Source organism: Narcine bancroftii, chromosome 1, assembly GCF_036971445.1.
Source record: "Narcine bancroftii isolate sNarBan1 chromosome 1, sNarBan1.hap1, whole genome shotgun sequence".
NCBI lineage: Eukaryota > Metazoa > Chordata > Chondrichthyes > Torpediniformes > Narcinidae > Narcine > Narcine bancroftii.
In genome coordinates this window covers 72,600,168-72,624,421 of record NC_091469.1, presented here as the reverse complement: position 1 = coordinate 72,624,421, position 24,254 = coordinate 72,600,168, and the positions used below count along the sequence as shown (strand labels likewise).

General features: G+C 40.7%; 1 protein-coding gene and 1 long non-coding RNA gene across 9 annotated transcripts in view; one reads left to right on the top strand and one right to left on the bottom strand.

The window, feature by feature from the left end:
- LOC138759704 (uncharacterized) overlaps positions 1 to 12,575 on the top strand; it is a 104,207-nt gene extending 91,632 nt beyond the window's left edge. For both annotated transcript variants that reach the window (XR_011355047.1, XR_011355045.1), the window contains 2 exons: positions 6,973 to 7,085; positions 12,310 to 12,575. This is a non-coding gene — a long non-coding RNA (uncharacterized lncRNA). The remainder of the gene's footprint in view (positions 1 to 6,972; positions 7,086 to 12,309) is intronic.
- frmd3 (FERM domain containing 3) overlaps positions 1 to 24,254 on the bottom strand; it is a 185,617-nt gene that overhangs the window by 77,479 nt on the left and 83,884 nt on the right. For 4 of the 7 annotated variants that reach the window (XM_069930345.1, XM_069930347.1, XM_069930348.1 and 1 more), the window contains exons 1-4: positions 12,029 to 12,149; positions 6,549 to 6,653; positions 4,473 to 4,515; positions 1,559 to 1,637 (exon numbers count right to left, since the gene is read on the bottom strand). In XM_069930345.1, the coding sequence (XP_069786446.1) occupies positions 1,559 to 1,637; positions 4,473 to 4,515; positions 6,549 to 6,653; positions 12,029 to 12,034 (233 nt within the window). In that variant the 5' untranslated portion in view covers positions 12,035 to 12,149. Of the gene's footprint in view, positions 1 to 1,558; positions 1,638 to 4,472; positions 4,516 to 6,548; positions 6,654 to 12,028; positions 12,150 to 12,794; positions 13,004 to 24,254 lie in introns of those variants that run through there. The other 3 variants (XM_069930346.1, XM_069930350.1, XM_069930351.1) reach the window with 3 other exon arrangements.

The following is a 24,254-nucleotide window of genomic DNA, read 5'->3' as shown; positions in this document are numbered from 1 at the left end:
TAGGTATTATTCTATTTAGGAGAATCCTAGCGAAGATTTTGCCTGCAATGGAGAGCAGCGTGATTCCCCTGTAGTTTGAGCAGTCAGATTTCTCGCCTTTGTTTTTGTACAGGGTGATGATGGTGGCATCACGATGGTCCTGAGGCAGTTTTCCTTGGTCCCAACAAAGCTTGAAAAACTCATGTAGTTTGACATGCAGAGTTTTGCCGCCAGCCTTCCAGACCTCTGGGGGGATTCCATCCATACCTGCTGCTTTGCCACTTTTCACTCCAATAACATACGTTCATATAGCAATCAGAAAGTTATTTCCTCCAATGAGAATACACGAACTTGACCCACACCAAATTTGCAGTACTGATCTATACTCTTTGGCAACCATTTTGAATACACTAAAAAAAAATGCTAAAAAAAAAAGATGGATAGAAGAGTTGAATTTTATTGGCTTGCATTACTGTCTGGAAACTATTGGTACAGTATTTGTGCTGTATGTAAAATACACTCTCTCATCTTTTGAGTATATCATGGAATAATGAAACTATATGGCACAAAATTCTGTCCATGTGCTTATGCCACCTTGAGGATCAAAGTAGTCCCATTCTCCTGCTCAATCACCATAGTGTTGTATTTTATCTTAAATATTGGTTATTTGATCAATTCCCTTTTGAAAGTTGCTAATGAATCTATTTCTACCATGCTTTCGGGCAGTGCATTTCAGATTACAAATTGCTTCATGAAAGTTCCCATTTAATCACTGGCTCTTTTGCCAGCTATGTTAAATCTGCGACCTCTGGTTACTGACTGAATCTGTCACTGTTAACAAGTTATTCTTAATTACTCTATGAAAACCATTTATGATTTTAAATATCTCCACCAAATTTTCTCTGGACTATTTGATCCACATTTTTTAATTCATAGACTACTTTATTCCTTTACTTTATTCTACTATTCCTTTACTCACCACAAACCACTTACACCAGTGTTGTGGGGGTGGGGGGGTGGAGGAAGGGAGCTAGTGAGCTCAGCCTCCTTCCCGGTCCATCAACAGGACTTTTGTTTTGGCAGAAAAAGTTTTAAAGAATTTTTGGAGTTTCTTTCATCTTGTCAAATATTCAACATCATTTTATATACATCGCTTGTGTGTTATACAATTAATATTTGTCTTTGCTGCATTCTTGTGGACCCTCTGGAAAATAACCATTGGTGTCAGGCTGATTTTAGACACTTGTGACAAAAGGCTCAAGCCCAAAACGTTGACTACAATTTACTTCTCGCAGATACTGTGTGACCACTGAGTTTCTTCAGCACCTTTGTGTATTCAACACTATTTTCTGGGGTTTTTTTTGTTTCACGGTAAATGTTATATCCAATCATTTTCCACTTCCCCATTCCAATGGCCTTTGGTTTTGTTAACATCTATTATCTTTAATGATTTTAAATAAACCAAATGAACCTCATCAACCCTCTCCATTGCTTCACCAATAATATCTAAGCTTTAGTTAATTTAAAAACATACTTCTAAAAACATCACAGTTCCGTTTTTGTAAGAAAATGGAAGTACCTGGTGAGCTCTTCTTTGACCTTCACTGGCTCTGCAGGATAAAATTTCACTCTGAAGCACATAGTGTATGGAGGCTGAGCTGCAATATTAGGAAGAAATAAGTAAAAGCAGAACAAAATAAATATTTTGTAAGTCTAGGAAACCTGTAAATCATTTAAAACAAACCTTGTATTTTCAGGCAAAGCTGTGGACACAAAGTTCATAAGTGAAAGTGAAATAAAGATCATTAAAAACCCAGATTCAAAGCTTGGAACATCTGGGGAAAGAACTTGCACAGAGTAATTTATTTCTCACAATATTTGGCAGCTGCATTATGTTCCACTTGTGAAAATCCTATTTTCCAACTAAAAAAAAATATTTTTATTAGTCCTCTGAGACACATTCAATTCTATTAATCTGCAATAAATGACTAATTATGACTAATTCCAAAGCTAAATTTGTGTATAAAATTGCCTACATGCTAATTAACCTTCTCAATCCATGCAAAAATCTGGATATTCATAACTGACATATCAGGGACTTCTATCATCACTCCTCAGAGAACAGAAAGTAAGAGACAAAACCAGAATTGGGAAATCTGAAGCCTGAAGGAAGGAAGCAGGAAGCGGGAACCAAAAGAAAAGGCAGTTTGAGATCAAAAGGTTGTAGAGAATGATATCCCCAGAGTAAAACGAAATGGGGATCAGCTGGTGGAAAAAAATATTACACACTCTAAATAGATCGGACAAATATTACAAAACAAGACCTGGTGAAAGAACTCATCACTATAAAATACAGAGCCATTCATTATGATTTACATAGCTTATATTTAATCACCAAACAATGACCTAAAATCACTGACATCACATGGAAGAATATGCAATAAGAATAACTGAAGACTACAAATACGTCAATTAAATACCATCATAGAGTACTCATGAATGTTTTATACCTAACTGCAATTTTCAGTTAGTAGCCTTTTCAAGGAGTTGTCGTTCAAGAGAAAGTTAATCTGGAGCCATATTTGTTATCTCAGATGCACATGGGAGATATCTTACCACTATTGCAAGGGAGGCAAAGAGAGTTATCCCTGCTGTCCTAGCAAATATTGATCCCTCAGCTAACATCACTAATATTAGCTGATCATAATCATTTTGTTGTTTGTGGGACAATGCAGCAGGAAAACTGGTCATTTTGTCTGCCATATTGCAATAGTGACCATGACTACACCTATAATAGATTATGTATTGACTGCATGTGCTTTGAAGGGTCATGAGATTGTGAAGAGTGCTGGACAATTGTGGCATTGTTAAAAAGAACAATGGACTTCATTTCTTGTTGCTCACCAGTTACCCCTACCTGATGATTGGCCTTTATCCACAATCAATATAGGTTATGATGGGCTCCACTTTCCACTGTAGTAGAGCAGGCCACCATTACTCAAAACACAGACTTATAAGGAATGGGCAGTTATAGGAGGCTCATTACAACTCTTAAATAATACATCCAGTCATCCTAGTTCCTGAAATATTCCTGGAATAATATAATATCAATTTTGATAAAAAGATAGAGTATATTTCATGGAAAGGTGCTGGTATTCAAAGAGATCCAGATGCCCTTGTTCAAGAAGTGATGGAAGTTAACATGGAAGAAATTTGAAAGGCAAATATTTTATTGCTGAAGACATCTTGCTCCAATTGCATAGGGCTTCAGCAAGACTGCTTCTGGAATAGCGCATACAGATATGATATCTTTAGCTAAATCAGGGTATACATATGATAAGGATGTGCAGTGAATGTTTATCACACTGATTTCTGAAGTAACAGGCTTACAGTGTAAAGACAGATTAATCAGATTCAGCCTGTACTCTCGCTTTTAGAAGATTTAAAGAACCTCGAAGAATAGGTACACGAAGTGAAATAGAATCCTTTCAGACTCAAATTCTGGATTTGGGGTATGATTTGCTACACAAAAAAATGGATCTGAATACTCCCTTAAGTGAACCACTTGAAAACTCACAGTCCACAAGTTCAAGTTTAGAGTGTTATCTGAATGGTATTTAAGTCTTTCTGTTTCTACAGCAATCTAACCTGCAGTCCTTAGAGTGCCCACTAGAGGTTCCTGAAGATCAACTATATTTTATTTCTGTCCACAATAATGTGGGGCATTCTAGCCTAACAGACCCCACCCATTAGTTTACTGCCCTATTTCCCTCAGGATTTAACTGATCAAAACTGATGTTAAAATCCCACGCCGTCTGTAATGAATTTGTATGTTCTCTCTGTGTTTGGGTAGGTTTTCGCTGGGTGCTCCGGTTTCTTCCCACCATCCAAAAATGCACTGGGGGATTAGGTAATTTGGGTGTCAATGGGTGGTGCAGGCTGATGGGCAGAAAGGGCCTGTTACCATGCTGTATGTCAAAATTAAAATTTAAAAATATTCCATTGAAAGAGAATCGTGACCAGCAGCAGAATGTTCAATGCTGACCAAGGCCAATTTGCAATATTCTCTGACTATCATTTCTGAGTTATCACCATTTTAGAAACTATATTAAAAAAATTAAAATGATTCTTGGACCAATGCAGACTGCCTTCAGATATGGATGTACAAAGGACAAGTAATTATGAATGTAATTTAAGGACCTGTAATTATCATTGATCAAAAACATTTCAAGATGCTCTTCTGACACCGAAAAAAAATCAATAGCTAACCACACAAGATGTCACAGAGGAAGACACTTGCTCAATAATGGAGACCGTAATTTCCAAATGATCCATCATCACCAGACAGCCACACCAATGAAGTGAGCAATTTAAATCTGTCTGAATTTGGCAGCATTTCTGTAAGTCAGCTAATGCCAGAGTTAGGCAAGGCTGGATTTAAACAGTTGACATTTTCCACCTCCACTTACACAGAGAAAAAAAGTCTAACTTACATTTCATTTGCTTCACAACAGACTTGTTGGATTCCAGCCAATGCTATGAAATAAAAATTGGAGATTGATAATGAGAAAAGATTGCATCTCCCCTTCACATTCTTCCATACACACACAAAGAGAGCTTTGTGATATGTAATGCAGGTGCCAACAAATCACAAAAGTTCACCTACATTAACTTAAGAATGTGTGCCTACAAGACAAAGAATTATTTGGTCAGCATTTACTGTACAAATATTAAACAAATTGAAAAGTTCAGAAGGAATTCAGACAGGAAGACGGGGGATGGCTCTGTGAGTGGAGAGGCAATTTGGTGGAGAGCTGGAGGAGAAAGGCATTAACGTTGACTTCTCCAGTTTTTGCTGGCCTACTCCCCATTCTTCCTCTCTCTCTTCATCCTTCCTCCACCTCTCCACCCTCTTCCCTCTCCATTCACAGATCATCCCCCCCATTCCTTGTTTGCTGATGTGCCTTCCCTCCCTTATCCACCTATTACACCTGCCTGTGGGACTGTGCTCCTCCCTTTGCCCCTTCCCCCCCACCAATTTGATCAGGCACTTGCCTACATTTTCTCATACCTTGAAAGGCTTAAGCTCAAAACGTTAGTTATGAATCTTTATCTTTGCTAGATGAAGTACACTGCTGAGTTTATCCAGCATTGGATTTTTACAGTTACATATCATTGATTTCTGATTATATTATATATTAGAAGAATGGGGTGTTCACTACAAGGCCTCTGAATATTATCTGCATTCATTTGAAATGGCAAGTGACAAGGTAGAAATGTCATGAAAATGGAGAAAAAAATTCAGAAGTGCATGGACTAGAACATGCATGAAGAATGTTATTCAGTCAGCAGAAGCATTTTTAACAGCATCCTTTGAAGGAAAATCCATGTTCACAAAAAATATTCAGAATCTATTACAACATGCAAGAGAAATTCTCATTTGCCAACTGAAATAAGAGAAGCAATTTAAGGTTGGGAATGTTGCCTAATGAATCAATATGGCCCAGTAACATTCACCAGCTGGCCCACATTATTATGCTACTAATCAGTTCTTAGGAAACTGAGAAAATGATACCAGATATAATAGCATGTGACGAGATGCTTGGACTCACAAGGATGTTGGTAACCAAGGACATCTTGGAGGGGACCACCCTATTATCATCTCTTCCTCAAATGGCATGGTTGTACTTAGCCCACAGAATAAGTTGAAAAGTCCAGTTCACTGACTGTCAGTGAAAGATTCTAGATGAAGTGTTGAAGAATCAAGGACTCAGAAGCAACTGCTACCCTAAAGGCTCAATAATATTTATTTGTTAAGCAAAATCCCTGCTTGAAAATTATTCAAATAGAGCAGTGAAAACATAGTCAAGCATGCTTCTTAAATGTGTAGTAAAAGTTCACTTTGGTGAGTGATCAAAACTCCCACTGATGCACTGGGATCAAAACAGTTTGGCATCATGATCTATAGACACATTATGGCTCAAAGGATGTACTGTTCAATAACATGCAACCTCCTCCCTTTGACATTTGGGAGGTAGTCATTTGCAATGCAACTTGAAGTTCCAGGGAAATTTGGCTTTCGCAGATCTGCCAATTATTACTTATTCCCCAAAATTTCTCTCATTTCCTAGTAATTGAAAATCACATCTCAGTCACTCCCAAATGATTCTCAATTTAAGGGACCACTATAGGATGACATCAATCCATTGGAAGAAAATTTGTAGCCTAAATCCTGAGTTAGTTGACCTCTGTAATAGCAATGACGGGAAAACCAAAACTAGTTTTACTAAGTAACTAAATGAAAATATCAACCCCGAGTTCTGAAGACTGGTCATAACTCCCTGGCTCCATTTGGTGTGGTTTGGAGTGGAGAAATCATGAGGTTCTCTATGATTCATTAGCCTTCTGTTACTCATGGGATCTATTAATAAAAGGTTATAAAATACCCAGATGTAGTATCAAATGTTTGCATGCCCTTGGTATAGAATCTCAGCACCAATTGTCTTTCAGGAAAGGAAATTAAAATGGAAACTTGAACAAGATATTTCTGCCTGGTTAAAAATACATACCCTTTGCTTCTCTGGATCAACATATCTAATGCCAAAGTAATCCTTCTCCAACAAGCTGAAATGGTTGCAGATGTAGTCAATGAGGAATTGACCTTTGGCGTCCCTCTGGAAAAACAAAATTAATATTTTCCTTCTCAAACAAACATCAATATGGTGTTTATCATCATCAATATTCTTTAAAGTATGAAGTTACTTCCTTACTTATTCCTAACTTATTCTGTCCAAAATTATTTTTCAGTCACTCCAGTTTCAGGATAACATTTTCAGGCCATTTCAGCCAGAGTTAAAAATAATAAATAATTTGAATATTAACTGGGAATGAAAGTGTAGTTTTAAAAAAAATTGTATTAACTAAAATTAATTAAATACCAATTCAAATTTTTTTATAAATCAACATTCCTTCATTTATATATCATCTGTTTAGGGACTGAGGAATGAACAAACTTCATGCAAATTCTGTTCGATATTGCGACTACATTCAGCTTTTGGAGTAAAATACATGATTATGAGCACATCATATCAATCACAGACAAGACAGTAAGTTCCAACATCGCATTCCAATTATCAAAAGAGTTTCTAACAATTTGTTTGAATCATATCTTAATATAATCAGTCCTTGACTGCTCAGAGTTTATGAAATGTTCCCATTAATTAGTAATGAAGATGACTGAATAAATTCTGATTTGAATTAATTTTATTTCACAAAATAAATATTAACTAAAGTCAAATAAAAAGGCACGATTTTTTCTGGTATGTATATGCATTGTACCATGGTCTAGATGTTATACAGGTATATTGAAAATGACTTAAAGACTAAAGAAAGCATAAGATCAATTTAGTTGTACTGTTCAAGAGATGAGGCAACAATAGTAAACATTCTGCAGAAACTTAGTTTATTCCTAGAGCAACTGAGGTTCAAAAAAAGGGGTGGGGGGTGCAGTGAACTGGGATTCACTGGTAGTGTGTTGTGTTGATGGTTGGCTCCAACTCCCAGCTCCACCCCCATCTGCTCACATATAACCCCGGTTTCCCACCTAAACCCAGAACCCTTTGGAAGTCTACTGTGAAACCCTACCTATAGTAATAAGCAAATAAAAGTGTTTGTTCTCTCTCCAGTCACGAGAGCTTTTATTTGCACGACAGGGGGTGAGTTTAAAATCATGAAGGATATGGATAAAGTAAATAAAAAGAAAATGGAATAGAAATTGAATAGAACCTGAAATGAGTACAGGAAAAAAAACACATTTGTGGTGTTACCATTTGAAGTTGTACTTTGGATGATTTAATCACTTCTATTTCCAGTGCTATAGTCTGTCTAGATATGTTATGGAGATAACATCATGAATAATTAACATCAGTAAAACCTATTCTACACTATTTAAAACTAACCCTCTTAAAACAGAGTTTGCAAGTGAGTCTGGCCTGGAAAACAATAATATGATTGCGAGACCAAGAGTCAGACCATGAGAGAGGGAAGCATCTCCAAGAATTTTGAAAACTATATTGGAGCTCTTGGCGGAGGAGATGGAAATTAAGAAATACATCCTGAATCTTTGAGAGCAGGGGCCCCTTCAAACATTCTCAGGATGCAGCTTGTCATAATGAAATCAATGCCCTGAGTCAAGCACCCTGAGCCCTGAAACTGAATTCTGATAATATGTCTAGACTATAGAGTAGATCACGATTCAGGGTACAGCACAACTTACAAATAACAAAGGAATGAATCCTCAAATTCCATATCATCCTATTGACCACTAGCCTCAAATAATGATCAACACACTCTTTCAATCACTACCTACCAAAAAAATATTCTTAATCAGGACTTGAACTTAACATTTGTCAACTTCAGCTCTCTCACACACCTGGAACTTCTACAGCCTTGCATCCACATCTGAATCCTTGCACGTAATGCCGCTATACAACATGAAAGTTGCATCATATCACCACATGGCGGCACACTCAGTAACACAACTCCCTCTCTTAAAGATGAAGGAAATGCAAAACAGGAGACAACAGGAAATAATGGAGGAGGAAAAGCATATCTGCTGGGTCTCACTCCCAGCAGATAGTGTTAGCCCATTGCTAGGGATAGGTCTGAGTTATAGCTGAATGCATTCCAAAGATGATATCCTCATAATTCTCTTGCTCACATCCCACCTCTTCTGACCTTTCCAAATGAAAACTTTACTTACATGGCTTTTATTTTTGCAAGTACCAAGAAGGTATCAATGATGAACAATTACTATCACTCAGTTTCACAATCTCATAACTGCAGTGTGACAGATGATGTTATATTTTATATTGTATATAGATATGTTTTAAAAGGAGATAAATTGTGGCAGATTTTTTAATACAGGCCACATATAAACATTTCAAAAGAGATCTAATTTAAAATGCCAGAGCTCTGCTAAAGCCAGACAGTCCAGGATCCGGGTACCTTTGCAGAAAACTTTGAAGAATGCCTATAAGGACTTCACAAGTAGGTGTTAATTGGAGAGGCTGTGGAGTAATGGATTATTGTTTTGGAAAACAACAGATGAACAAACTCAGAAGATTAGGTCCGGTGCCACAGTTTGGGTGCAGTTTGCTGCTCTAAGAGGATCATGTGGGGATTTTTCTGAGAGAGAGAGAGATAGAATTGAGTTCTACAGTTCAGCAGCAGCAGTTGGGACTGGAACAGGACAAGCTGGCAAACTGGTGGAAAACCCCCATTTTGAAGACTGGTTGTGAGTTCTTAGTTCAGCCTGGTCAAAACGCTTGTGGTCCATACAAGAGGAGAGGACTGGCTGCATAATGTTTCACTTGAAATAAGGGACACAAAAAGGAACTCTGTGGAGACCTGAAAGAAAGAGGTTATCACTTGGAAAACCCTGATGGGGCAAATCTCTCTCTGAAAACTGATAAGAACCTTCCTGAGTGATAACCATTTACCTTTCAAGCACCAAAGCCTGGTGAAGATTGATAAATGTTATATTTTGTGCACAGTATAAAAATTGCCTGATACTGGTGAACTTGGAGGAGTGAGAAGTGAGATTGGACTGTGAATCAAAGAAATTTTCTGAACTTATATACACATTACATACACATGCGCTTAGAATTAGAAGGGGGTTAAGTTAGGTCAAGTAAGTTAATAGTAGTAAGTTAAAATTTGATCCTGTTTTTATGTTTAAAGATAATTAAAAGCAACTTTTGTTTAAGTAACCATTTGTCTTGGTGAATTTGGGGTTCTCTGGGCTCATAACAGCAGAAATTTACAACCTATCTTATAGCACAATCATTTTATAGTAATTCACCATACTTTAATGCCATTTGAATGGCAATAGATTAAGAGATGGGGAAGTGCAGAGAGACCTAGGGGTACTTGTACATCAGCCTCTGAAGGCGAGCATGCAGGTACAGCAGGCGGTTAAAAAGGCAAATGGTATGTTGGCCTTCATATCAAGAGGGTTTGAGTATAGGAACAAGGATACCTTACTGCAGCTGTACAGGGCCTTGGTGAGACCCCACCTGGAGTATTGTGTGCAGTTTTGGTCACCTTATCTAAGGAAGGATGTTCTTGCAATGGAGGGAGTGCAGAGGCGATTTACCAGGCTAATACCTGGAATGGCAGAAATGACTTATGAGGAAAGATTGCGCAAATTGGGATTGTACTCGCTGGAGTTTAGAAGATTGAGAGGGGATCTCATAGAGACATATAAAATTCTGGCAGGACTGGACAGAATGGATGCAGATGGGATGTTTCCAATGATGGGAAAATCCAGAACCCGGGGCCATGGTTTGAGGATAATAGGCAAACCATTTAGGACCGAGATGAGGAGGAATTTCTTTACCCAGAGGGTGGTGAATCTGTGGAATTCATTGCCACAGAGGGCAGTAGAGGCAGGTTCATTAAATATATTTAAGAGGGAATTAGATACATTTCTTCAGTATAAGGGTATTAAAGGTTACGGAGAGAAGGCGGGGACGGGGTACTGAACTTTAGATCAGCCATGATCTCGTTGAATGGCGGAGCAGGCTCAAAGGCTCGAATGACCTACTCCTGCTCCTATCTTCTATGTTTCTATGTTTCTATGTTTACCATGCTCTATGTACAATTCTAAACCTTAGGTACCCATTTTATCCTGCACTTTAAATAGCTGCTTAAGTTGAGATGTAACTTATGATCTGTACAGCACTTTGGTCAGTGTGAGTTGTTTTAAATGTGCCATATAAATAAAATAAAATAAACTAACCCTAGTTTTCCCTATTCATTAGGATGAAGTTGCTGAACTTTCTTAAAATAGCAAGTTTGGCTAGGTTTTTTTTTTAAAACTTTATGCCATGCAATATATATGGTTTTAATTTTTCTTTTAAATAGTTTTATAGTTTGAAGTATTTATCATTTTAATTATTTAAATTATTTATTTTCCCTGTATTTAGAAGTATTCATCATTATGAGTTGACAAAAATTTGCTGGATAATGCTAGAGCAAGATCTTAGAATATTTTGTTTAGGGGTCTAGTCACTAAAGATAATGCAACCAAGGCTTTCAGATTGTTTGGAATCATGCAACTTTATAAGCTAAGTGCAGCTGCAGAGCTAGGGCAAGCACAGCTGTAGGCAATTGGTCACATCAAGCAGAATATGGCCCATTATGTCAAGTCAGGAGAATGATGAAGTTGTACATCGTGATCTGGTTGTTTTTTATGGAAATGTCACAAAGAAGCAAGCAATATTGTTTTATTTCTGCAGTGCATCTTGCACATCATAAATTCTGCATCAAAATTGTGGTGCTGGTGAGATAGGGTAGGCATTTAATTTAGTTATAAGGGCAAACATCTCTATCCCAGTTGATGTTGAGCTTTCTAAATGTTCTTGAGGTGGCATCCACTGAAGCTTGTAGATCACCATGTTTTGCAATTTGATCATTCTCGACTTGAAGCTCATGGTCATTATTACAGTAATCTACAGTCTTCCAGATGGGAGAATGGCATTTTCTATTTTATTTCAACTTAGCATAAAAGTTTTGAAAAATTATATTCTATACAATTATTCTTCGGGTACATTCTCTCTGAGCAGTCATTGTGGATCCAATGTAGTCTAAACAAAACACCATAAAAACAATCAAAAGATCTCTGCTAATTTATGGATCTTTGTTTTATTTGACAAGAAAAATCCTATCTTTTAATGATTATGGTGAAACCACTATTGAATATATTTGCCAAATGCAAATGTCATGACCTTTCTTGGTTGATCCTGCTCTCATTGGCCGGCTTGTAACTCCTCCTTTCTTTCTCATAAAGGCTCTCATACCACAAGCCTGACCCCAGTTTGAGTCCGGGTCAGTGTGAGCAACCCACACAAGGATGTGGTCCATCTCTTGTAAATTAAAAACCTTCAGTTTCGGCACAATTTTTAGCAATTTTAATGTGAGCACATAAAATGAAAGCAGCTATTATTTTATACAGATGTACTGTGGTCTGTACTGTTTTGAGGCTTACTTGCATTATGTAGTCTGTTATTCAGATCCATGAGGATTACAGATCCAGAATTAGAATTTACAGATGGCAAGATTGTGGGGTGAGGCCTTCTTTGGCAATTGGGCTGGAGTCAAAGCAATCTTAAAATATTTCAAGTGACCTAAGGAAATAAATAAATCTAATACAATTCCAAGCAGCTTTATTCAATTTGGTATTTCTAGCAGTCCATTCAGATTGATCTGATCATGATTTACATGGACAATTTCATATTCTTGATAAAAATACACTGTTTTTTTTTTCAGATATAAAATACTGAAAAACCAATGCATGGTGCAAAATACTGCTGTTACTTGAGGTAACTGATAATTGACTATGTATATTCTTGATGGAGAAATATTTACACCAACTCAAAATGCTAATCTTAACATGGCAAAATGCAGCATTTGAAAATTTGTGGGTGTAAACATTTACAAGAATCCGAGCTATTCTAAATCATGAAATGCTAGTACTGTTCTACAACACGTACAGAATATAAGTGAACAACAAACAATAAGAACATTAAAATAAAACTTCAGATCAGAGAATAAGCTTATTCTTTGTCAGTCATGTGAGCAGAGCTGACAATGCATTGTGTACACTATCAATTAAGCATGGTGCCAGAAATCAAACAAACCTTGCCAAGTGTTCAACAACCCCTTACATATGTACCACAAGCACAAGGCAATGATCTGCATGGCAGAAAATTAATATTACGCATATCTCTGAAACAATCTTCTTTGGCACTGACCATGGAAATCTGAACAAAATTGAAATGAATTCAATAAACAAAGCACCACATGGAGAAGGGGAAGCTTGTGGGGGTGTGAGCAGTGGAAGAAACACAGCTACCATGTTTAGGGTCATTAATGACTGTTTTTATTCAAATTCAGCACGCCCCTATAAGGGCAGCATGAGCTCAGTCACCCGGTACTTTGTGACATCATAATCACTGTCCAGGGTGCGTGCTGGAAGGGATGCTGGAGTCACAGAGAAATCTCTGATGACCCCATTACCCATGGCTACCCTGCCACGTGGCAATACAAGCAGGGCCGATTCGCCATGAGGATGTGCGCCACCACACAACCCAAGCCCAAAACCGGCTACGTGTCCTGTCATTTTGGCAGCCGGCCCCGGCGCCTGGGCGCAGCCGTCTGCACCGGCTGTGATAAGTCCAGATGGGCCGCCTTCAGGCGGTCCACCGTAAAAAGTTCCTCTCTCCCCCTCCCCCCAATGTCCAGGGTGAAGGTTCCGCCGGACGGGTGCAAGACTTTGTATGGCCCCTCGTATAGTCGCTGTAGTGGTTCACTCCGGATGAAAACGAACTGGGCCGAGACGAGCTCTTTGGGGAGATGAAATGGCCGGGTGCCATGGCATGCTGGGGGTGGGGGAGTTAGGGAGGCTAGTCGCCTGCGTAGGTCCACCAGCAGGTTTTTGTCGGTGGCCATGGTATCAGGGTCTGGGTCAGGGTCCACCAACCCATTGCACTGCGGGTGGTATGCTGTGGTGTGGCAGAGCTTGACCCCAGGAGCTTCGCCATGTGAGTCCACAGGGCAGACGTGAACTGCACACATCTGTCGCTAGTGATGTGCACCGGGACTCCAAAACATGCGATCCATTGGCTGACCAAGTCCTGGCGCACGTCTCCGCGGAGGCCTCCTTAATCGGATGGCCTCCGGCAACCTTGTGGCCCGATCCATCACTGTGAGGAGGTAATGAGCCTCCTTGGACACCGGCAGGGGCCCGACGACATCAACGTGGATGTTTTGCAAGGATACAATACTTATTTCAAAAGTTACCAATTCCCTTAACAGAGAAATTCTTTGTTGAACTAAAGAGAATAATAAGGAAATTCTTGTGGAAAGGGGGAAACCGAGGGTAGCGCTAGATAAGTTAACAGAGAGGTATAATCAAGGTGGTTTGCAGTTACCAAACTTCAGACATTACTATAGAGCTGCACAATTAAGGCATTTATCAGATTTTTACCAGATGAGAGAAAAACCAGACTGGACTATGATAGAACTAGATAAAATAGGAGAGAAGGTACCTTTATAAGTGGGATGAAAAGCTGGTGCAATATATCAGCTCACCAGTATTGCATCATTTACTTAATATATGGAAGAAAATTCACGTAAAAACGAAAAATTGGATTACCAAATGCCAAAATTGTTATTGACGCAAAATCCACTCATCCCTTTTACAATAGATAACCTTTCCTTTAAAGAATGGGAGAGAAAAGGAATCAAGAGAATAGAAAATTGTTTTTTGGGAAATAATTTATTAACATTTGAACAGTTGCATTTCTTGCATCGATTTAATTATAAATTTGGTTACTTTGTTCTTTCTGTTAGTTTTTTTTCCAGTTTTATCCATGTTTGAATCCAAATTAAGGTTAAAATCCCCTCCTGTTAGTATGTTCCCTTGTGTATCTGCTATCTTCAAAAAGATATCTTGCATAAATTTTTGATCTTCATTAGGTGAATATACATTGAGTAAATTCCAAAATTCTGACATTTTATCATTACATATCTCCCTGCTGGGTCTATTATTTCCTCTTCTATTTTGATTGGTACATTTTTATTGATTAATATAGCTACTCCTCTGGCTTTTGAATTATATGATGTTGCTGTTACATGTCCTATCCAATCTCTCTTTAATTTCTTGTGTTCCACTTCAGTTAGATGTGTTTCTTGTACGAATGCTATATCAATTTTTTATTTTTTCAGTAAATTTAACAGTTTCTTCCTTTTGATTTGGTTATGTATTCCATTAATATTTAAAGTCATATAGTTCAACATAGCCATTTCATACTTTGTTTATCTTTCCTTTCCGTTTCCTCATCACCACCTTCCCTTCTTATCCATTTCTACTTTTTTTTTTGAACACATTATAAGACAACATTTCTAAAACATAAAATATTTCCACTATTCTCATATCTAAAATTCCTTTAACCCCAATAATCCCTCCCCTTTCTGAGTTGCCCTTTGTCCCTTGTCGGGCAACCACATCTCCCCTCTCCATTTGGATTTGCGAATCTGCTCGCAAGTGTCAACTGATTTCGCAGTGACTGTAATTCTTCCCCACCCAGCACCCCCCAGAAAATATTTTAATCTTCATATATAATAAAGGTCACTCTCTTACTTCCCTCCTTACTTCCTTTCTTCCCTTTCTTAGTTCTTACCTATACCCTATTTTTTATATATACACATATATATACATACACACAAATACATATTTATTTTATATATATATGTATATCTATCTATATATATATATATAGATAGATATACATACACACATACATATAGTTTGTTGTTATTTTTGTTCTTGTTGCATCTCTTCATCTCTCTGTCTGTTTTGTAGTTGTTCTGCAAATTTTTATGCTTCTTCTGGATCCGAGAATAGTTTGTTTTGCTGCCCCGGAATAACTATTTTAAGTACCGCTGGGTATTTTAACATAAATTTATAACCTTTTTTCCATCGGGTCGTTTTTGCTGCATTGAACTCCTTCCTCTTCTTCAGGAGTTCAAAACTTATATCTGGATAGAAAAAAAATTTTTGACCCTTGTATTCCAGTGGTTTTTTTTGTCTTCTCTTATTTTATTCATTGCCTTCTCCAATATATTTTCTCTTGTTGTATATCTTAGGAATTTTACTAGAATGGATCTTGGTTTTTGTTGTGGTTGTGGTTTAGGGGCTAATGTTCTGTGTGCCCTTTCTATTTCCATTTCTTCCTGTAATTCTGGTCTTCCTAGGACCCTGGGGATCCATTCTTTTATAAATTCTTTCATATTTTTGCCTTCTTCATCTTCCTTAAGGCCCACTATCTTTATATTGTTTCTTCTATTATAATTTTCCATTATATCTATCTTCTGAGCTAACAGCTCCTGTGTCTCTTTAACTTTTTTATCAGATTCTTCTAATTTATTTTTTAAGTCATCTACTTCCATTTCTATGGCTGTTTCTCGTTCTTCCACCTTGTCTACTCTTTTTCCTATATCTGTCATGATCATCTCTAATCTATTCACTTTTTCTTCTGTACTTTTTATTCTTCTTTTTATTTCACTGAATTCCTGTGACTGCCATTCTTTTACTGTTTCCATATATTCTTTAAAAAAATATATATCCATGTACTTGCCCTTCCCTTCATCTTCCATTTCTCTGTGTTCTTCCTCCTCTTCTTCTAAGTCCGCTCCAGGGTCTGTGTCCTTTACCTCTGTCTCTTCTGGTTTTCTTGTTGGGTTGTTTGTTTTATTTTGTTGGGTATTTTTGGTCTTCTTATTTTTATTAGAAGTGTCTTGGTGTTGGTCTTCTTCCTCTGGGTTGGTCATCTGTTGTTTCTTTGATTTCTTATTTTTATTCTCTTCCTTCTTGTTCTCGCTATTTTCTATGTTTTCCTCTTGCTGTTGTGTTGTAGTTGTCTGTTTCAGCTGTGGAGATCTACTCCTCAGCTGGTCCCCCCTCCCGTCAGTGTTATTTTTGTCTTGTGCATCGTGAGCCATTTTTGTAGTCCCGAGTTCGGGGCTTCAACTGACCTCAGGGAGTGAGCTTCTCTCTCCACGGCGGGCCTCCTCATATAGGTAAGGCCTTCACCTTCTTCTTCCGACGTCTTTCCTTCTTCTTTTCTTCCCATTGTTTTTGGTTTTTCTTTCTTCGCTGCCATTTTCTCCACACTTTTACTTTCACTTTGTTATGGTTTTTATGCTTGTGCCTTTGTTTTTTCTCTATCTTTTTTAAACTTTTCTGGAGAGGGCTGGAGTTCCCCTAAAGGCCATCACGTGACTCCTCTCAACATTTGAACAGTTGAAGGACAAATATGGTATAACTCATGGTACAATGTTTGGATACCATCAACTGAAAGCTTATTTAAAGGATAAATTGGAAAACAGATTGAGATTACCAGAAGGAAGCAGCTTTGAATATGTGATTACAGATACAATGATAATTAAAAGATTTATAACAAATATTTACATTAAGCTGCAAGGTAAGGAAAATGATGAAATAAGCTATAAATCCAAACAAAAGTGGAAAAAAGACTTAAATATAAAGATAAAGAATGAAACATGGGAAAAGTTATGTTCTGGAACTAAGACTACAATAAACACAAGGTTATGCATGATACAGTATAATTAGTTACACAGGTTATATATCACTCCTCAAAAATTAAAAGAATGTGATCCAACATTACCAGATAAGTGTTTTCGCTGTAAAAATAAAATGGAAACAACAATACATACAATTTGGGCATGTACAAAAGTGATTTAGTTTTGGGAAAAACTAAATCAGATATTAAATAAAATCACAAAATAAAAACAAAAAAATCCAGAGAACTTTCTTTTAAGTAACATAAGAAGTAAAGAATTAGGCCTCAAATTGCATAAAGCGCAAAAAAGATTTATTATGATAGCCTTAGCAGTAGCAAAAAAATGCATAATGTCAACTTGGAAAATGGAAGAGAGCCTGAAAATACAGCAATGGTACATGGAAATGAATAAATGTATTCCATTGGAAAAAATAACATATAATTTAAAAAATAAAGTTACATTGTTTGAACAAATTTGGGAACCATACATGGAACATAACAGAGAGAGCTTGCCTCAGACCTCCATCCCCTAAAATGATAAGAAGATAAAACTATTGATTTAATGTGTAAAAGTAGATGACACACTTTTTTTTTGTTTTTCCTTTGTATGAAGACACTGTTTTATGGTTTTATTGTATTGTATATGTTGAATATTTATTGGTTTTGGAGAGGTGTGGAAAGGGGGGAGGGAGGGATTGGGGGAAAATGCCACTGTGTATATTTAATGAGAAACGTTTTTACATATTTTTGTTGATATGGTTCACAGTGTGAGTAATAAAAAAAATTTTTAAAACATGGATGTGTTGGAATCTGCGAATCGTTGGATCGAAGTTCTGGATGGGGGCTCGCGTGTGCCACTGGACCTTTGAGATCTGGCCAGTTCCACCACCTCCTTCCTCAGCCCGTGTCACACAAACCGCTCTGTGACCATCTACAGAGTTGTCTTTACCGCTGGGTGAGCGAGGTCATGGATCAGACTGAAGACCTTCGCCCTCCAGAGCAGCCGGACCAACAGGTGCGGTGTGCCTGTTGAGATGTGGCAGAGCAATGTGTCCGGGCTGCTGGAATGGCGGTCCACAAGACCTGCATCTCCGCATCGTTTCTCGGTGCCTGAGCCAGTTGCTCGTAATCCAGGCCAGGCACGAGAGTGTTGATGGTTGGACAGGAGAACACATCTGCCACCACATGGTCCTTGCTGGCCCTGTGTCGGATGTCAGTCGTGAACTCAGACACGTACGAGAGATAACGCAGCTGTCTGGCAGACCACAAATCCTTGGCCATCACCAGTGCTTGAGTGAGGGGCTAGTGATCCGTGAAGGCTGCGAACGGCCTGCCCTCGAGAAAGTAGCGGAAATGGCGGATGGCCAAATACAACGCCAGGAGTTCCCGGTCAAAGGTGCTGTATTTGAGCTCCGGTGGGCGCAACTGCTTGCTGGAAAAGGCCAGCAGGCACCATTGTCCATTGAGCCACTGTTCAGAATCCTCCCCCCCACCCCCCCCCACTGCCATAGCTGAGGTGTCCACGGAGAGCGCCGGGTGCGCCTCTGGCCGCGGGTGCACCAGCAGCATGGCACTGGCTAGAGCCTCCTTTGTCATGATGAAAGCCCTGTCCGCCTCCTCTGACCATGATAAAGTATTTTCTTTGGTGGTTATGAGTGCGAACAATGGGCGCATGGTGTGCGCAGATCCAGGGATGAAATTATGGTGAAAGTTCACCATCCCCATGAACTCTTGGAGGCCTTTCAGGGTGGAGGGTTTGGGGAATCGCTGAACAGCCGCTACCTTCTCCGGCAGCGGCGTGGCCCCAGCTGCCAAAATGGTGTGCCCCAGGAACTGGAGGGACTCCTTGCCAAACTGGTATTTGACTGCGTTGACCATGAGGCTGAAGTCCGCCAGCCGCGCAAAGAGTGTGCAAAGATAGGCTTTGTATTCATTGAGGTTGCGACTGGCAATGAGTATATCGTCCAGTAAATGAACACAAACTCCAGGTCTTTTCCAACCAAGTCCATGAGGCACTGGAATGTTTGGGCCACGTTCTTTAGATTGAAGAACATACGCAGGAACTCGAAGAGGCCAAAGATGGCAATAATGGCCATCTTACCCACATCGTCTGGATGCACCAGGATCTGATGGTATCCCCGCAAAAGGTCCACTTTGGAGAAGACCCATGCACCGTGGAGGTTGGCGGAGAAGTCCTGTATGTGGAGTACCGGGTACCTGTCGGGGGTGGTTGCATCATTCAACCGACAGTAGTCCCTGCACGGTCTCCAGCCCCCAGATGATTTTGGGACCATATGGAGCGGCGATACCCAGGCGCTGTCCGAACGCCGGACTATTCCCAGTTCCTGGAGCCTGGAGAACTCCTCCTTTGCCTGCTGGAGCTTCTCGGGTGGCAGCCATCTGGGTCTAGCATGCAGCAGGGGGCCCTGTGTGGTGATATGGTGGAAGACCCCATGCTGGGGCAGGGCGACGTTGAACCGTGGCTCTAAGATGGCGGGGAATTCGTAGAGAATCTCGTCAAACATGTACCTGGCGGCGGCTAAAGTGACAATTTTGGGCTGTGTCCAGTCTGGTGGAGTGGAACGTTCGGGCATTGACCAGCCTTTTGCCCATCATGTCAACCAGTAGGCTGTGAACTCTGAGGAAGTCGGCCCCTAACAGCGCGCTGCCCATGGAAGCTAGGACGAATCTCCAGTGGAACTTCTCCTTCCCGATCTGGATCTGTGACCTGCGGGTGCCATAGGTCCTGATGGTGGAGCCGTTGGCCTCCCGCAGGGTTGGACCTCGAGATCAGGTGTGAGTCTCTAATGCTGTTGGGGGAAGGATGCTAAGCTCAGCCTCTGTGTCCACCAGGAATCGGCAGCCAATGGATCTGTCCATCACATGAAGGAGGCTGTTTGTGTGGTCAGCTGTCGCAGCCATCAACGGTGGCTGGCCTGGTTGTTTCCCTGAAGAAACCCACAGGGCTGGTGGCACTTACAGGCTTGCACTTCCCAGTGCTGGTGGTAGAAACACCAGGTTGACTGGCCCTCCTCTGGCTTGGTCTTGGGAGCAGCTGGCTCCTGGTTGAGGCTCTTGGCCACCTAGTTGAGGGCTGCCTCGTTCTCCCTCTTCATGTGCCAGAGGGCATCTGCACGGGCTGCTGCTCTCCTCGGGTATGAGAATTCTTCATCTGTGAGGAGCAGCTGGATGTCCTCCTGCATCTGTTCCAGAATATCTGGCGGAAGAGAAAACAAGGCTTGTGGTCTTCTGCCAGGTCAGCATTTCGTCCGTCAGTGCCGACGGACTATGGTCCCCAAGCCCATCTAGGTGAAGGAGCCTGGAAGTCCATTGCTGGATAGTTAGCCCGAAAGTTTCAAGCAGCAGGTCTTTGACGGCAATGTACTTGCTTGTAGCCGTGGGGTGGTGGATGATGTTGTCCACCTTCGCTGCCGTATCTTGGTCCAGAGCACTCACGACATGATAGAATATTGTGGCATCTGAGGAGATGTTACGGAGTTGAAATTGTGCTTCTGCCTGCCCGAACCACGTTCTCAGTTGGTGGGTCCAAAAGGGGGAAACCTTGATGGAGACAGTGTTAACCTCTGCTGAATCCATGGTGTTTTGAGTCCAGAGAAACATCTGGGTTTGTTGGGGTCACCACTGTGGCAGTTTGAGCAGAGGAAGAAACCCAGCCACTACATTGAGGATCACATTCAGCACGCCCCTATAAGGGCAGCATGAGCTCAGTCACCTGGTGCATTGTGATGTCATAATTGCTGCCCAGGATGTGTGCTGGAAGGGATGCTGGAGTCAGAGAGAAACCTCTGATGACTCCATTTCCCCATGGCTACCCCGTCACGTGGCAATACAAGCGGAGCTGGTTCACCATGAGGATGTGCGTCGCCACAAGTTCTCCAATCATTCCCTTCCCTACTCTCCAGCTTATGCACATTAACAATCCACTGATTCTCCTATCACAACCTAGAGAAGTCGTTAACAATCTTGTATTTTATTTTTGTTTTCACTATTGAAGACAGAACTATGATTTTAATTTAGATTACTTTATATCATTTATCTGCAACAGAATTTCTACAAAAACAAATCTACCTTATACTTTGGCATATAAAAAAAAACTTTCAGATAAGATGAGTCCCCATTTTCAGTCTGAATTTCATGGTTTTATCACATATCAGACGTATAAGACGACATGCCAATTTTCTGCTCTGCACATCAGAGCGGCTGCAAGGAATGTGCCAGAGACTAGTGTCCAGGCCTCCAAGCAAAACACCCAAACTTTGTTAAAACATCCTAATCGCCAAGTAACAAATCTGTAAATTAAGCAAGCAAGTGATTACAATAACAGTAAAAAAAACTTTGCTTCTGGCTGGGAAGGTGCCAAACAGTGCTGGGACCAAGCCTTTAGCATCGGCTGCAGCAGGAGTTGGCAACAATGACTCTATTCTCAACAATGGATCTGGTGTCATCCTCATCTAAGAAGTTCCCTCACTACCCAAGTGTGCGTGGTGAAGGAACCACAGCTATGTGTTGGCTTGCGGGGCACCGGTTCCTGGGAAGGAGTGGGGACCTCAGGCTCCCAGGCAGGAGCAGGGACCTCAGGCTCCCAGGCAGGAGTGGGGACCTCAGGCTCCCGGGCAAGAGTGGGGACCTCAGGCTCTACAATTGTAAAATATCTGAGTGAGTTAAGGTAGTGATGGGTAATTCTTGGAACTGGCAGTGGGGAGATGGTCAGGACAAGCAGCAGTAGGGAAGTGCCAGAACTGGCAGTGGTGGAGAGGGCAGGACCGGTGGCAGTGGGGAGGAGCCAGGCACCAGCAACAGTGGGTAAGTGCCGGGAACCAGTGACGGTGGTGAGGTGGCCGGGACCAGCGGCAGTTGGGAGGTGGTCACGTAGCAGCGGTGGGGAAGTGGTCAGGATTGGTCCGCTTTTCCATTCAGAATTTTAAGGTCACATTTTTGTATTTGGCGTGTTTTTTGGGTGCTTCGGGCCGTCTTATACGCCAAACTATACGGTACTTATGCTTTTAATAAAATCCATGAAAATGAATAATGAATGTCCGTGCATTTCTAGTCATGTCTTGAATTATTGAATACCAACCAAACTCAGGATATAAAAATGAATTCTGGAGGGGTTTGCCAAATAGAACAAGACATTTCTCCGGAGATAACAGCAAGAGGATTAAAGTAAATGTAAAGTTGAGTAATGCCTGACAGATGCAGATACATGAAAATGGTTCTTCCAGTCACAAGCGTAATTCAAAAATTAAAATTTAATGCAGCTGGTAAAAATGAGTGCGACACTGGAGCTTGTTAGAATTTATTCACTCCATGTATAATTTCAGGTTTAAGATCTTTACAATTAATTTACTGCTGTGTTAAAAAGGTAGTGGTTAGCTTCAGTGAGTTTTTAACGCACTTGCCTTTAGCTCAAGTTTTATCCTCTAATCTTAATACATTACTTAGCTTAGTGGTACTAACTGCAGAGCCCAAGAAAAAGCTACCAGAGAAGAGTCAACTACCAACTGGTTTTATTTTAAATAAAAGCAAGCCTCACAAAGGGGACTGATGTCAGCACGCCTCACAAAGGGGAGTGAAGTTAGCGCACTGCAGAATCATTGTCTCTATGGCAACATTGTCTCTCTGTCAACTCACGCGGGTCTGCAAACACGGGCTTCTCCTGTTCTCCTGGGCAAAGAAGGGGAACCTGCACCATTCTGTGCTGGCCACTCAGTGCGGTGAATCTGCCTGTCCAGCTGTGGCCGCTCGGACTGCCACATCACCCTCCCATCCCTCATTGCACAGCTGCAATGTTACAACTTTGGGTATTTTAGGAGGGCATCCCTGGCGCTTGGAAGGTGGGACATGCACAGATTCAACAATGCCCATATGTGCAGGCTTCAGTCTGTCTCATGTAAAAAGTTCTGGTTGACCACCAATGTCCAATAGCACCATAGATCCATTGTGCTGCAGCACTTTATAAGGCCCCTCGTAAGGTTGCTGCAGGAGTGTAGCATGGGATGGACATTGAACAAAGACATAAGAAGTAGAGTCAAGAGCAGCAGGAATGTATGTAGGCAGTGGTCTATGATGAGTTGCTGGAACCGGAACCAGGGAACTCATCTTGTTTCTTAGTTCTTGTAATTCCTCTGTAACCAAGGATCTACCTTTGGCTGGAGAAGGAGTGATGCCTGCCAGTACTAAGAGTGGAGTGCCATAAACTAATTCTGCTAAAGAGGTCTCCAGGTCATCCTTAGGTACCATTCTAATACCCAACAGCACCCACGGTAAGTCTTGCCCACAAGGCTTGTTTAAAATGCCAGTGGAAATGTTCCACTAGCCCATTAGCCTGCAAGTGGTATGCTGTAGTATGATATAATTGTGTACCACAAAGTCTCACCAGGTTTGCCCACAAGGATGTAGTAAGCTGAGTTCTTCTGTTAGAGGTGAGATGGACTGATATTCCAAATCAAGCAACCCAGGTGGAGAGAAAAGTCCAAGCACACATTTCAGCCGTGATGGCCATCATTGGTGTAGCTTCCGGACAGCTGGTAAAACGGTCAACCATTGTTAATCTATAATGTTGACCTCTGGACACGGGCAGCGGGCCCACGATGTCTATGTGTACATGTTGAAACCTTTAGAGTCGTAGGTGGAAATTGTTGAAGTGGACCTTAGTTGCCTGGCAGGAGAGGCATGTTCATGCCCTGCTTACTTAAGCCATGCCAGATATATTTTGAGGACCTAAGCTTGGCAGTTGTGCAGACAGATGGATGGGACAGGCCAAGAATGTGGTTGAAAAGTTTCCTCTGCCAAGACAATGGGATGATTGATCATGGGTGGCCGGATGAAGTATCACAAAGTATGTTCACCTGGTTGGGGCCAAATGGAACTTCGGCTAAGAACAGGGCCATAATAGTTGTACTAAAGCTTGTACCTCCTGGTCCTCTTGTTGGGCTATTGTGAGATCCCGGCAAGCCAGCCCTCCTTTAATCACATTGACCTCTGTCCTGGACAAGGCATCAGCTACAACATTGTCTTTACCGGACAAATGCCGCACATCAGAGATAAATATAAGCTAGATGCCTCTGTTGACGCACCGACTAGGGATCCGTAATCTTGGCAAGGGCA